General features: G+C 34.8%; 1 protein-coding gene across 1 annotated transcript in view; it reads left to right on the forward strand.

The window, feature by feature from the left end:
* The window catches only part of BEND3 (BEN domain containing 3), a 61590-nt gene that overhangs the window by 21721 nt on the left and 25942 nt on the right, over nt 1-13927 (forward strand). The window contains exons 2-3 of the mRNA XM_074310162.1: nt 4301-4348; nt 5451-5662. Of these exons, the coding sequence (XP_074166263.1) occupies nt 4312-4348; nt 5451-5662 (249 nt within the window). The 5' untranslated portion in view covers nt 4301-4311. The remainder of the gene's footprint in view (nt 1-4300; nt 4349-5450; nt 5663-13927) is intronic.

The following is a 13927-nucleotide window of genomic DNA, read 5'->3' on the forward strand; positions in this document are numbered from 1 at the left end:
ACAGTGCTTAGCACACTGTATCTGGCCCATATTGAGTAATTAATAAATGTTTGTTGCTATCTAGATAGATTTAGAACTCTGATCCACAATGATAAACCATTTTGCCAAAAGAATCATCTCCTGACAGAATTATGGGTTCTGAGCCATATATTTTCAGATGTAATCTGTTATTTAAAAAACAAACACAAAATTGGAATTTCCAAGAACTTGCATTCTGGACTCATGGAAAATGATTGAACTTTGTTGCCTGATTAAAAAAAAAAGTAACCTTTTTTATTAGCTGTCTGGGAGGAAATCCTGTTGCTTTCTCAAGTCATATTCCCTATGAAGACAAGCAAAAGTATTGCCTCCAATTCATGCTGTCAATCACTATCACACTAGTTCAGTCATTTCAGTCATCTCCCTGATCTCAGCAAAGATACCAGAATGGTTTTCCATTTCCTTCTCCAGCTTATTCTACAAATGAGGAAACCGAGGCAGAGAAGATTAAGTGACTTGCCCAGAGTTACACAACTAGTCAGTGTCTGAGGCCAAATTCAAACTCAGACCATGCTTCCTGATTCCAGCCCCCAAACTCTTATCTACTTGTGCTACTTAGCTGTTTCACACTAGACACTGTGTCCAAGAGAGAAATATCACAGCGGAATCTCAAATAAATAAAATTAACAAAAAAATGAATAAATTTGCCTATTAGCATTTTGTGGTGGTATCCACTTAAAAGAAAACCTAGTTTTTTCTTTCTTCTATTTTCCCCTCTCCCTTTGATTTATTTTATCTTCAAACTCTTTGTTCATTCTGAGGCTATCTTCTTTGCCTGACTTCTTCTTTAATACTTTATTTTGTTATTTCAATTTTTGTGTATACATTATCATTCATTAATCCTTTTTAACTTCTGGAGAAATTCCTTTTTTTTGGTATTTTCTATATTTTGTCCCCATGTAGGGTGTGATTTGGATCACCATTATAACGGTCACAGACTTATAGATGAAAGGCAGTCTTAAGGATCACTATGTTCTCTCCCTCCCCCATTTGAAAGACAAGAAAACTGAGGGTTTTTTTTTTGGTTTTGTTTTTGTTTTTTTTCCTATAAAAGTTTCCTCAGAAAACAGCAAAGCTAGGATTCAGACCTCTGGTCTTTGGACTGACTTCAACATTCTTTCCACTGTACAAGAATGCCTGGACAGTTTTTTGAGGGTTGGACATTTGGATCAGATGACAGTACCTATAGGGCTTTAGAGTATGGAAGCTACCCAGAAACGAAGCTGCTGAGTCAGGAGTTCTTTTTTTTTTTGGCCTCATAGACCCCTTTAGCACTCTGGTGAAGCCTGTAGACTTCTCAAAACAATGTTTTTAAATTCATAAAATAAAATACATTGGATTAAAAAGGAAGCCACTTATATATTTTTAAAGTCTCTGGATCTCAGGTTAAAAATCCGTATTCTAAATAGAACTAACCAAACTAACATTATTAGGTGGGGAATCCAGAAAGTTTCTTCTATGTTTGAGCCTGACTCACTGCACAGTAAATGATGTAATCTCTCTGCATTTGTCTCCTCTAAAATGAGAATATTAATACCTGTCAACTTGCTGCCTGATACTGAGAGAATTACCTAGTAAATATCTGTAATAGACTTTGAGCTGTTCAGTTGAAGGATGCTAATGGTTATTCATCTTGCCTTAAAATACAATAGTGAATTCCTGCTGATTGATGGGAGGAGGAAGTACTAAATTCCACCCTCAATCTGTAAAATTTCGATTTTATGGGATATATGTTAGACCCTTGAAAGATAATTTGTTCCTTAATTCTATTAAGTTTCTTGTATTAAATGTTAGAGCAGTTATTTTTGTAATATTAAACATGATATAACAACTACTGAAAAGTATGTATTATAGAGCTCTCTAAACTGATTGGGATAGAGATTTAGGTTGGTGCCCCTTGGGAATGTAGCTTAAGTTGTCTCAGAAAGGCTTCATCGGTACATATAAACTTGAATGCTACAACACCAAACCCTGGTCAGTGAACTATATACTATTCCTGCCTCAGACAATGGTGACTTATTAACTGTCACTCTCAGCAAGTTCTGTTTCCTCATCTCTAAAGTTGGGACAATTAGATATCCTGCCTTTTAGATGCTAATCATAAAGCACTTTGCAAAATTTAAAGCATTCTGTGTGTCAGCTATTAATATTTTTGTTAATATTATAGTCACAGCACAAAAGATATCCAGGAAGAGGGAATACACAGGTATACACATGACTTCTTTGGCCACCTTCCCAAGAGTTGGCATACCAGGTGAGACAGAACCATAGCCATATAAGGGTGGGTTCACAATAATCCCCACAGTGCCAGTTTACTTGCATAACCCCAGAGCCTGTGTTGCTCTCTCTGATCGCAAATAGAACAGATACAAGGCTTCAAAAGGGGGTCTATTGCTATTACTACTAACAATAAATTCCATTCTTTTCTTTAATTTTTCCTGCTATATGTCCATTCTTCCTTCCCCTTTCTCTGCCCCCCCCCTCCAACTTCAATTCTGGCTATTATGATATCTATGTATTACATATAGATATATATATTATGGTATATATTAATAAACATGTAAGTCATAACTGTATTACCAATTGTTTTTAAGAATTAGAATACAGCCAATTTTAGAATATATATTTAACATAAAGTCCATTCTGGTTCTACTGATTATATATCTATATTTATCTACCCATTCATCTGTATTTAATATATAGATATCTGAAGAGGCAGAATGGGTTTTATGTTAAGTATATTCTAAGATTAACTATCTTCTAATTCTCTTAAAAACAACTGGTAAGTGTAGGTATGATTTACGCATATGTGAATATGTACCATAATTAGAATATTTGATTAACTAGAATATTCCTTTCCCTCTCATACAAAATAGGATTTTACCTTTCATGCTGCAAGTAAGAACTAGTCAAATAGATATTTGCCTCTCCCCTGCTTTCTTTAAAAAAACAAACAAACAAACAAACAAACGACCGGGAGCTTTGTATTTGTGTTCTTTAACTGTTTTGTTAATTCTTAACACTTTTCTGATTAGACATGAAAGTGAAAGATAAATTAAATGGTAGATTTTAATTAAGAGACTACATTTTCTTCCCTGACTGAATTTTAACCCAACTTGAACCTGAGAGCAAAAGATAGCTCCAAAACAAATAATTTATGAGCAGTGTCATTTGGAATTTTTGTGTTGTTTACCATTCCAAAAACTTTATCTTCTTTTGAGTAGTTAAGAAAATGCCAAACCCTGATGGGGATTCCTAAGGTGTGTTTTCTGATTTGCTTAGGCTATGTCTCCCACCCCCATGTCTATGACTCTGGAATTACTGATTAAGATTTGGGCTGGGGAATTCTTAAGGCAAAGAAAAGTGATGGGAGTAGGATGGGAGGTAGAGCAGATGGACTGATGATCTAGAAGGAAAAAATGAGATCATTGAGTTTTAATGCTAGCCTCTTGCTAAGAAGGCCAGCTTGGTCAGAGAGAAAAGACAGAATTCAGCATGATCTTAGACAGATGGTCAAAATTCAGTTCTTTTCCTCATATTCCTCTTTCCATCAATTTACTTAATTTATTATAATGAGTTAAACTAAGAGATATTATCCTTTTATTTATTCATTGAAGTGTAATCTTTTCATTATAATATGTAAGGTCTTAGAATGTATATTTTTAATCTCTACCATTTCTTATTGAAATTTAAGAGTTATATATGGACAACTCTGGTTTTGAATGAATTATAATTTTTTAAATTTAATCTAAGTTTGTCATATGATGCCAGTTTGGAGACAGGACCTGAGTTGGAGTCCTCCTTGTGCTATTTACTATCTGGATGACCTTAATCAAGCTGATGCATTTGGAGACCTTGCTAGCTCTAAATCCTCTGCTTCCAACATTTAGTAAAGTATAATTCCTTCGAGATTACAATGAGCTCATCCAAACCAGGGACGTTTGTAATTCTTGATTTAATAGTATAATTTCCATACAACCCTAAAAGTAGTCCTCAAGTATTACTTTTCTTCATTCAGCTGTGATAAATCTTTAAAAAGGGCTCCCATTAGTATGTGTACAAGATCTGGTTCCCAAAGAAAACTTAGAAATCTGAATAAGATGAATTGGCTTTGTTGTTATGGAGCAATTTCTATATGGTTTGGGCAAATAAAATAATAACCACCACTACCACATACTCTGTGAAAACCACCAACTCCTGAATGATTCTATGTGCCCTGTGAATTTTTAGGTTCTGATGAATATTTTATTTTTTTATTTAGTGGTACAGAAGATGAACTCAGCTGAATTCAGTGATGATGAAGAAGAAGGTAAAATACTTCAGATTTTAAAATATTTTTAGTCTGTTATCTCCATCACTACCATTCTTTCCCAAAAAAACTTAAAAGAAAAAATTATTGAAACAAATCCTTGATTAAACACTTTATTGTACCCCCTCAAAAGACACACTCATCATAAGCTGCAAATGACTCTGGGAACCTCCAAAACTATGTTAAGTCCCACAAAGCTAGAAAATAAGAATAACAGCTAACATTTACTTTGTGCTAAATTTTATGCTGAGTGCTATATACTTATTATTTCATTTGGTCGTCACAACTATTCTGAAAGGTAGTTGCTATTATTATTTCCATTTTACAGTTGAGGAGACTGAGATAGAAAGCATTTAAGTGACTTACTTAGGGTCACACAGTTGTAAATATGTGAGGTAACATTTGAACTCGGGTTCCTGATTCCACACCACTTGGCTCCCTCTATAGATAAGCATTAAATGTGGGCTTAGTGGCAAAATATATGGCTGTAGTTGAAGACCAGAATAGTTAAAACATCAAGGTAGCTTAGTGTGTAGTGTTGGATTTAGAATAAAGAAAACCTGAATTTACCTGAATTTAAATCCAGCCTCTGTCACTACTTGTGTGGCTCTGACAAATCATTGTGCCTCAGTTGCCTTATTATAAAAATGAGGAAAATAATAGCATCTATCTCACAAGATTGTTGTGAGGGTCTATACAAAATGATTTGCAAACTAAATGTTAGCTATTATTATTAAATGCAGAGGTGCTTGGCTATTAGGTTTTTTTTTTTACTTTAATTTTGTTATTTTAATTCATGAAAACTACCCATTTAGAGGGAAATATAATTTAGCAAGTATGATTTATATTCATCTACAATAAAATCACAGATCTTTCAAAATATTGGAGTAGGAATTCTATGTAAAATATTGCAAAATTAGAGGAAAATGGCTTTGTATTATAACTTGCTTTTGATGTGACTAGAAATTGTGCTGTGAGATGAGGCCAAAGGGAAGACCACTTAAGAGAGTATGGCTAAGCTCTGAGTGGGATACTAGGTAGGCAGAAACATGTGGCAGTTTCACTTTACCAATCTGACTCTCTCACTTATCCCTCATGACAGTTATAAAAAATAATCCTGTGAAAGTGGAGACTGAAGCTGGGGATGCTGTGCTGGATTGTTCTGTGACCTCTAGGGCTGCTGAGAAGCCCCTATCGGATGGCTCATTTACATCCCTTCAGGACTCCAGCAAGCGGAAGCAGACCGGAAGTGATGGCCATGGAGGCCAGCAGGACATTTTACCTAGTGTGAAAAAAAGGCGTCTAATACCTGAGGTAGGTCCTCCTTTTATGGGACTTTTCATGTTGCTTGCTCAGGTTTCTACATAGCATGTTTGTGGTGCTGTCATGTACTCATTATAGGGATAGGGTTTGGACCAGTGAGTTCCAATGTGGAAACTGCTGATGTACATAAACATCCCTCTTCTTCTGTTTATTATCATCATTGTTGTCACAGTTGTTACAGTGGTTCATCATCATCGTCATTATTCATTGTGGTAATAGCTAATATTTTTGGCAAGTTTTTTTTAATACTTTTCTATGTGCAAAATCCTTTACAAATATTAAGGAACTTCCAATGAGGAAACTGCTAGTGTGGGAGAGGTCCCGCTTCTACAATTTATCATCATCATTATTATTATTGCTGTTATTATTATCAATAGTAGTAGACAGAGTGGGTATTTATATAGTACTTTGTGTGTAGAATGCTTTACAAACATTACCTCATTTTATTCTCATAACACTCCTGAGAGGCAGGTAGGTTATATCATCATCTTCATCATCATCATCATTATTTCTATTTTCTACATGAGGGAAAACCAAAACAGACAGAACTTTTATGGTTTCTTCATGTCACACAGCTTCTAAATGTCTTAGGTTACATTTGAACTCAAAGTTTCCTGAGTCCAACCCAGCACTCTGTCCTTGGTGGCACCTAGCTGTCTCTAGTCTTAGAGAATTGTTTGGGAGACTGAGATATTAAACAATTTGTCTAGGGCCACATAACCAATTACAGTGTGCTTATATTTGAGTGTTTTGTTTTTTTTTTTTTATCTCCTATTAGACCAAGTTTCCTGACAATAGGAACTATGTCTTTATTTAAGAAAAATTTTTTTTAATTTAATTTTTGCAGGTACGATTTTGTTCTTTATATTATCTTCCATTTCTTTCTTTCTTTCTTTTTTTTTTTTTTTTTTTTTTTTTTTTTTTTCTGAGGCAATTGGGGTTAAGTGACTTGCCCAGGATCACACAGCTAGGAAGTGTTAAGTATCTGAGGCCAGATTTGAAATCAGGTCCTCCTGAATTCAGGGCTGGTGCTCTATCCACTATGTCACTAGATTCTGAATATATCTTTCCTCTCCTACCCAATGAGCCATTCATCAAATGTCGATTATTAAATATAATGGCGGGGAGACAGCTCTTCAACAAAACCAAGACAAGCCATGTCTGACTGTAGAAGAGCTATTATCTATTTTTCTTATCTTATCAGTGTTCTAGAATCTAGCACATTACTCTGTACACAGTAAGCATTTACTAAATGTTGTTAAATGCAGATGAATTTTTAGACTTGGTTTTGTTAGTGTACCCATAAACCTTTTGAGTCCATGGCTATTTATGTTGGGCACTTCATCCATTATTGACTTTCTATCTTGCTGAATTCAGTGCATCCATTATTCTGGTACAAACCCAAGTACACAATGTACTTGTTTTGAGTTCTTTGTCTTTTGTATTGCATCATAAGATTGTAGCTCTGAAGCTGGAAGGGACCTTAGAGGCCATCCAGTTCAATTCCCTCATTCATATATGAGGAAATGGAAATGAAGTGATTTCCCCATGATCATGTAGGTAATTATTAGAGATGAGATTTGACCTTGGGACATTTTATCCACAGCCAGTGAACCACAATGAATAACCTTTCCTTTTCAACAACTTTCATTTAGTATTTACTGTGTGCAGAACACAATGTTGGACTCTGGGATATACAAAAAGATGAACTCAGGCACTGCCAGTGTCTTTAAGGGGAATGGTGGAATTAGGTATGTGGGACACAAAAGTTAACAAGGTTGAAAAATAGAATATGATACATTTATAAGGAAAATGGAAACAGAACACTCTTTGAAGAAAAATTTTCTAGTGGTAAAAATTGCTAAACTTGTGAGCTCCAATTTATATACTAGTGGTACTGCTAGAAAAATTGTGTATAAATAAATTTATCTAAATCAAATCCTATTTTAAATCTTTTTTTAAAAAAATAAATTTGTTTTTAACGTTCTTTTTTATTTGAGTTTCAGATTTTTTCCCTCCTTCTCACTGTACCCCCTCTACTGAGAAGTCAAGTAAAATATCAATTATACATATGAAATCATGCAGACCATATTTTCATGTAAGCTATATCACCAAAAAAAAAAAAAAAAAAAAAAAAGAAAGTAGAAAAATTATGCTTGCATTTGACCTTGTACTCAGAATTCATCAGTCATCTTTCTGGAGATAAATAGCATTTTTTTCATCATGGGTCCTTATCTTGGATCATTGTATTGATCAGAGAAGCCAAGTCTTTTACAATTGATCATTATTACAGCATTACTGGTGATTGTGGACAATGATTTCCTGGTTGTTTTAATTTGTATTTCTCTAATCTAGGGGCTTCTTGAGCTTTTTTTACTTGTGAACCCTTTTCATCTGAGAAATTTTCATATGACTTTGGATATATAGGTATAGAAACTAGGTATAGAAATCAAACAGTTGCTGATAATAAATCATAAATAAATTTACTTTAAAATGGTTCTTTGGATTACATATAATTTTACCATTTATTTAAGACAAAAGCAAATTTGCATATTAATGAGATGGATGTGCTTGATTATTTTTAGGTAAAGAATTAATTCTTGGCAGAATATTTCATACTGCAGGATGTGGAGCATTTAGAAACCTTTCTTGTTGCCAAATTTTTTGCTATCTCCACATTCAGTTATATGACCCTATATGGGATTGGAACCCATAGTTTAAGAAGCATAATTCTAATCAGTAATGATTTAGAATATTTTTTCATATGACTATAGATAACTTTGTTTTTTTTTTTTTTTCCTTCTGAAAGCTGTCTGTTCACATCAACATAAAGGAAGTCAATTTGGAAAAAAAAATTTATATATATATATATATATATATATATATATATATATATATATATATATATATATATATATATATTTAAAAGGTTGTGATGGACTTAGGAACTCTGGTCAACATAGTGACCAACCCAAAGGACTTATGATGAAACATGCTCCTCATCTTCCTCATAGAGAATTGATGGATATAAAATGCAGATTAAATCATACTTTCTTTTCTTTTTGTTTTTTTTGTTTTTTGTTTTTTGGGGGGAACATGATTAATGTGGAATTTGTGACTAAATATTTATGTTTTCTTTTTCTTACCTTCCTTGTGGGTAGGGGAAGGTTGGTGGAAGGGAGATAATTTGTATCAGAAAATAAAATGAAATGGTATTTTCAGTAAATAAATAAAATATTCACGGAACCAGGGATAAAATCCCTGTTCTAACTAGTAGAATACCATTGAATATTTTTAAGTAAGGGGGTGATGAAATGAACGTAGGCTTTTAAAAAAGATAGTGTAGTCCAGATGTGGTTCTCATTAGACTGGGTCAGTTTAGAAGTGGTCATGATTGAAGGGAAGTAGTTAACTTCTATAAGTGTCTTATGGTCCCATGACTTCATGTTAGAATCATCTCACCTGGGATTAGAAGCTGAAGGCTATAAACTTTGCAGGAACAATTTGCATGAATTTTCCAGCTGTAGATTCAAGCTGTTCTGGTAATTGAGATAAGCATCTCACTTCAACTTCTGGAGACCTTTCCAAGCCAGTGTTCTTAATATTTCTAGTATTATCTATCACTAGCTGGAACACTATGAGATCTCAACTTCTAGACTTTGTTTTGTTATTTTTGAAAAATTCTGTTGATAGATCCAAATAAATGAAAAACTTAAGGACTTTATAGAAAATATTGGGTTTTAATAAATGAAAATTACCCTTTCCTTTAGTTAGGAAGAGTAATTATAGATCTTTTAAATTGGCAAAGCACTTTGCAAATATTACCTTATTTGGATCTCACAACAAATTTGGGAGATAGGTGCTATTATTATCTTCATTTTATAGATGAGAATATTTTGGCAGATGGGTTAAGTGATTAGCCTAAGGTCACACAGGTAAATCTAAGGTAGAACTCAGACTCAGGTTTTCCTTTCTCCCAAGATCTATTTTCTATCTACTATACTACCAAACATTTGTATAGGACTTTTAACAGCAAAGAAATACAGACATTAAAAGAAAAATAGAAAGGTTATTATAAAATCACAAACTTTTCGCCATTTAAAATTTAATAAAAATATGGAAACCATCTTTAGTGAGTAATAGCAAATATATCCTATTTGTTTACATATTTACACATAACAGCACAGCACTCCATATGGTGCAGAGATCTAGAGTATGAGTGATAATGGAGTTAAACGAACGAAAATGATGGATATTATTAATCCAAATTGGTTCATTTGTCATTCTGGTTTAACCAAGGCAACATCAAGCAATAGTCTTTCAAGCTATTAATGTACATCTCTCAAATGTGGCTTCCAAAGCTGTATCTTTTTCTTTCCTTATTGTTATAGTTTCTTTCTGTACAAAGAACAATGTGGAAGAGAAATGCTGTCAGGGCTTTGGCATTTGGTAATATGGCCTATGAGAAGTTTGTCCCTGTTAGTTACATGGGTTTCCACAATGAGTTGTTTTAGAAGATCCAGGTAGATCACATTAGGAATCTAAGTGAATTAGTCCTTAAGCTCATTGAATGACCATGAACTCATTAAATGCTTCCCTAGTCCATGTCCATTAGAGGGGCTTTGTTGCAGATTTAGAGCATCCATGAGAGTTTCTGAGAGCATAAGAAACCTGGATATAAAAAGACAATACTACAGCATAGAAAGGAAGAAATGCAGTGGTTCTTTCTTTAAAAGAAAATTATTGTTATCTTTTATTTTCACATCACCATACTTTCCCATATTCCTTCTCCTCCTCTGGTTAAAAAGCCATTCCTCATAATATAACACAAAAGAAAAAAAAAAAAAAAGCAATTTAGCAAAATTAAGCACAATATCAAATTCAACACCATATCAAATGTTGCACACCCATAGTCCCCTATCTTAGAAAATAAGTTTGTAGTTCTTTCACTGATGTAAGAGTGTGTCCCTGTAGTACAGCCACTGTCCTGTATTCATCCAGGCAATCTACCCATTGGACTGTTAACATAATTTGGGATGCTAAACTCCTCCTTCTCCAATTGGCTTTTCTGCCAGCTTAGGAAACAAGTGGTGTTGGCCTAGATCAATTCTGGACTCTGAACAGTATTTTAGGAATAGTTGAGATTATCAAGATAGCAACCTCCCTACCCCAATGGATTCTGAAATACTGAGTTCATGAACCTCTAGGGAACTGCAAGGACAAAGTACAACCCAGAGGGCATACTCTGGCATTCTTGTAGACCTTACTAGTTTTTAGTTTTAGAAAGCTGCCTCCTCTTCTTCCCTACCTGTATCTGGATCAAATAGTATATCCCTCTTCTAACCCTAGAGGTTTAAGTGATAAATTCAATTATTCTTAAAAATTCACTTTATCAGTAGCATTGCTCAGGATTTAATGGTAAAGCTGTACATTCAAAGCTGTACAATAATTTGCTATTGTTGTTCAGTTGTTTCATTCATTTCCAATTCTAGATGACCTATTTTTAGGTTTTCTTGACAGATACTGAAGTGGTTTGCCATTTCCTTTTCTAGCTAATTTTATAGATGAGGAAACTGAGGCAAACAGGATTAAGTGAGTTGTCCAGAGTCACACAACTCATACATGTCTGAGGCCATTTTAACTCAGGAGGATCTTCCTGACTCTAGGCCTGCAACTCCCCACTCTGTAATAATAGCAGAGATATAACTCCTTCTCTTTCTCCCCCTGCCCCTCACTAGAATTTTAGTAGGGAAAGTAGATAAATAGTCAGCTAAACCTCTTTTATCTGTTCTTTTTCATAAACTCCTGTAGAGTTAGAGGCTGTGCCCTAGTTAATTAGTAAATTGCCTAGATTTGTTCCCAGGGAATATTCTACTTGAATATTAAAGATTATACTATTAAAAAAAATAAGAAGAGAACCAGAATTGGCTCTCCTCAACCTATGTCATTTATACACTTGTACAACCTATATGGGGATAACTTTTCTGCTTTGATAGTTTTGAAAATGTCCCTGAAGTCTCAGTACCACAGAGGAAATTCTGACTCAGATCCTGGCAGCAAACCACAGTTAGACGCAGCAGACACTGGCTCCAGTGATAGAAGTGGAACATGACCTTTTCTAAGTCCCTTGAAATGTTGAAATTATTCTGCAGCAGCCATTGCATCATTTGCTGAGACCTAACACCACTGAGAAGGGGATTACTTGCAGACTAACTACTTTGCTGTGCTTCCCCACGTGGGCTTCTAGGCTTTAGTTTCCTGGATGTTAAGTTATGGGTAGAAGTCTGTCAGGCTGCCAGTGCATGAAGATAGGCTTTTTAGGAGAGATGAGTTTAACAAGGAATTTATTCTTGCTTAGTCAGCCAGGCATCCATAAAATTAATGGGAATCTTTGAGTTCACCAAACCTAGTTCCTGCTGTACCTGCTGATTTGAAAGTTTTCTTTTGAGGGTTAAGAACTTTTAGTTTAAAAAGTAATTAGGGGGACATGCTTATTTTCTTTCTTTGAGAAATACCATGCAATGCATTGTTAACCAGTCCTAAAAGAAAGTATTGTCAAAGGCACTTATATTATTTAAAGAAAAAAAAACCCTCTCAATTTATTTTTATAAGCTTTTGAAGATTCTGCAATAAAAATGTTAGAAAAATAAAAAAAAAAGTAATTAGGGGAACTACATGGTACAGTGGATAAGAGCACTGATCTGGAATCAGTAGGACTCGAGTTCAAATTTGGATTCAGAACCAACTGGGTAATCCTGAACAAGTTATATAACCCAATTTGCCTAAAAAAATAAATAATTGGGCTTTGGACCCTTTGCCCAGGGATGTGCTGGAAAATGTTTAACAACTAGAAGCACTTAATCTACATCATTAATATTTTCTCCACCTCTTTCTTAAGGCCAAACAATAAATTGAACCCATATTTGTAGTGTTTGCCAATTTCTGAAATGTAAAATCTTACACTTTTGAGCTGGCTTTAGCATGTCCTTGCCTTTACCCATAGTGATGAGTAGGCTATGTAAGAGCCATATATGGCTCTGTGCTTGAATGCATAGGATTTAGATGGACTAGACCTGGTTCTGTGCCCTTCCTTGGGATAAGAAAGTCAGAGACAGCAGAAAGGGTCAGAAGATGCTGAAGGGACCATCTTTGATTTCTGGCCCAATATAAGGCAGGACTAAAAAGAAGGGAAATTTTTAGTCTGAGCATGAATAAAGTGGCCTTGATAACTCAATTTGGACTAATTTGTCATGAGAATTTTCAATATGGCTCAAATTTCCAAATACTAAGCAACCAGGGCAGGACTGTTTAGTGACAAGTTCTGAATTAAAATATATTAAGAGCAAGGCCTGCCCCTTCCTGATTTGGCAAATGTAGTTCAATCCAGACCAGGGGCTACAAGTAACTAGGAGTTTAGTAATTCAAATGGAAAGGGAATGGGGCAAGGAGGTGCCATAATTCCTTTAGAGTTCTTGTCAAACCCATTGAAGCCTTATGATTGGCTCCTGGTTCTTGTGAGGTGGGGAATGGGCTCAGGTCAGTCAGCCTTTTCACTTTGACAAAATCTACAGGAACATTTCAGGCATGACCAAAAAATAGAAAGTTCCTTAGACCAGAAATCAGGTCAATTTTTCTACCTTACCTGAGAAATAGGGTACTCTCTGTACTGGAATCTAGATTGCAGATTTAAGGCTAAAAGGAATCCGGGATCATTTTATTTACAGATAAGGAATCTGAAGCCCAAAGATTAAGTATCTTGACCAAGGGTCACTTAGGTGGTAAATGGGTGGCTGGACAGCTGACTCCATCTACTTCCAGAGTAACTCATCTGCTTTAGACAAGTCTTCAAAAGTTTCTAATTCTTCAGAGTTCTGGTTCAGCTGGAGAGCTTGATAGGGATTTACCTGCTACCTAATTTGAGATTAGGGAATTTGTGATTTGTTTTGTTTTTGTTTTTGAGACTATGGATTGACTAATCTCTATTGGAATGGGTAGCTAGATGGTACTGTGTATAAAGCACTGGGTCTAAGTCTGGCATACCTGATATAAAATCCAACTGTAGTCACTCCTAGCTATGTGACCCTGAGCAAGTCTCTTTAATCCTATTTGTCTAAATTTCCTCATCTATCAAATGATCTGCAGAAGGAAATGGCAAACCACTCCCATCTCTTTGCCAAGAAAACCTCAAATGGATCAGGAAAGTCAGACATGACTGAACAACAACAAAATACTCAGGGGAGAGAATAGAGTCAAAAT

This window comes from Sminthopsis crassicaudata, chromosome 4 (genome assembly GCF_048593235.1).
Source record: "Sminthopsis crassicaudata isolate SCR6 chromosome 4, ASM4859323v1, whole genome shotgun sequence".
Classification (NCBI taxonomy): domain Eukaryota; kingdom Metazoa; phylum Chordata; class Mammalia; order Dasyuromorphia; family Dasyuridae; genus Sminthopsis; species Sminthopsis crassicaudata.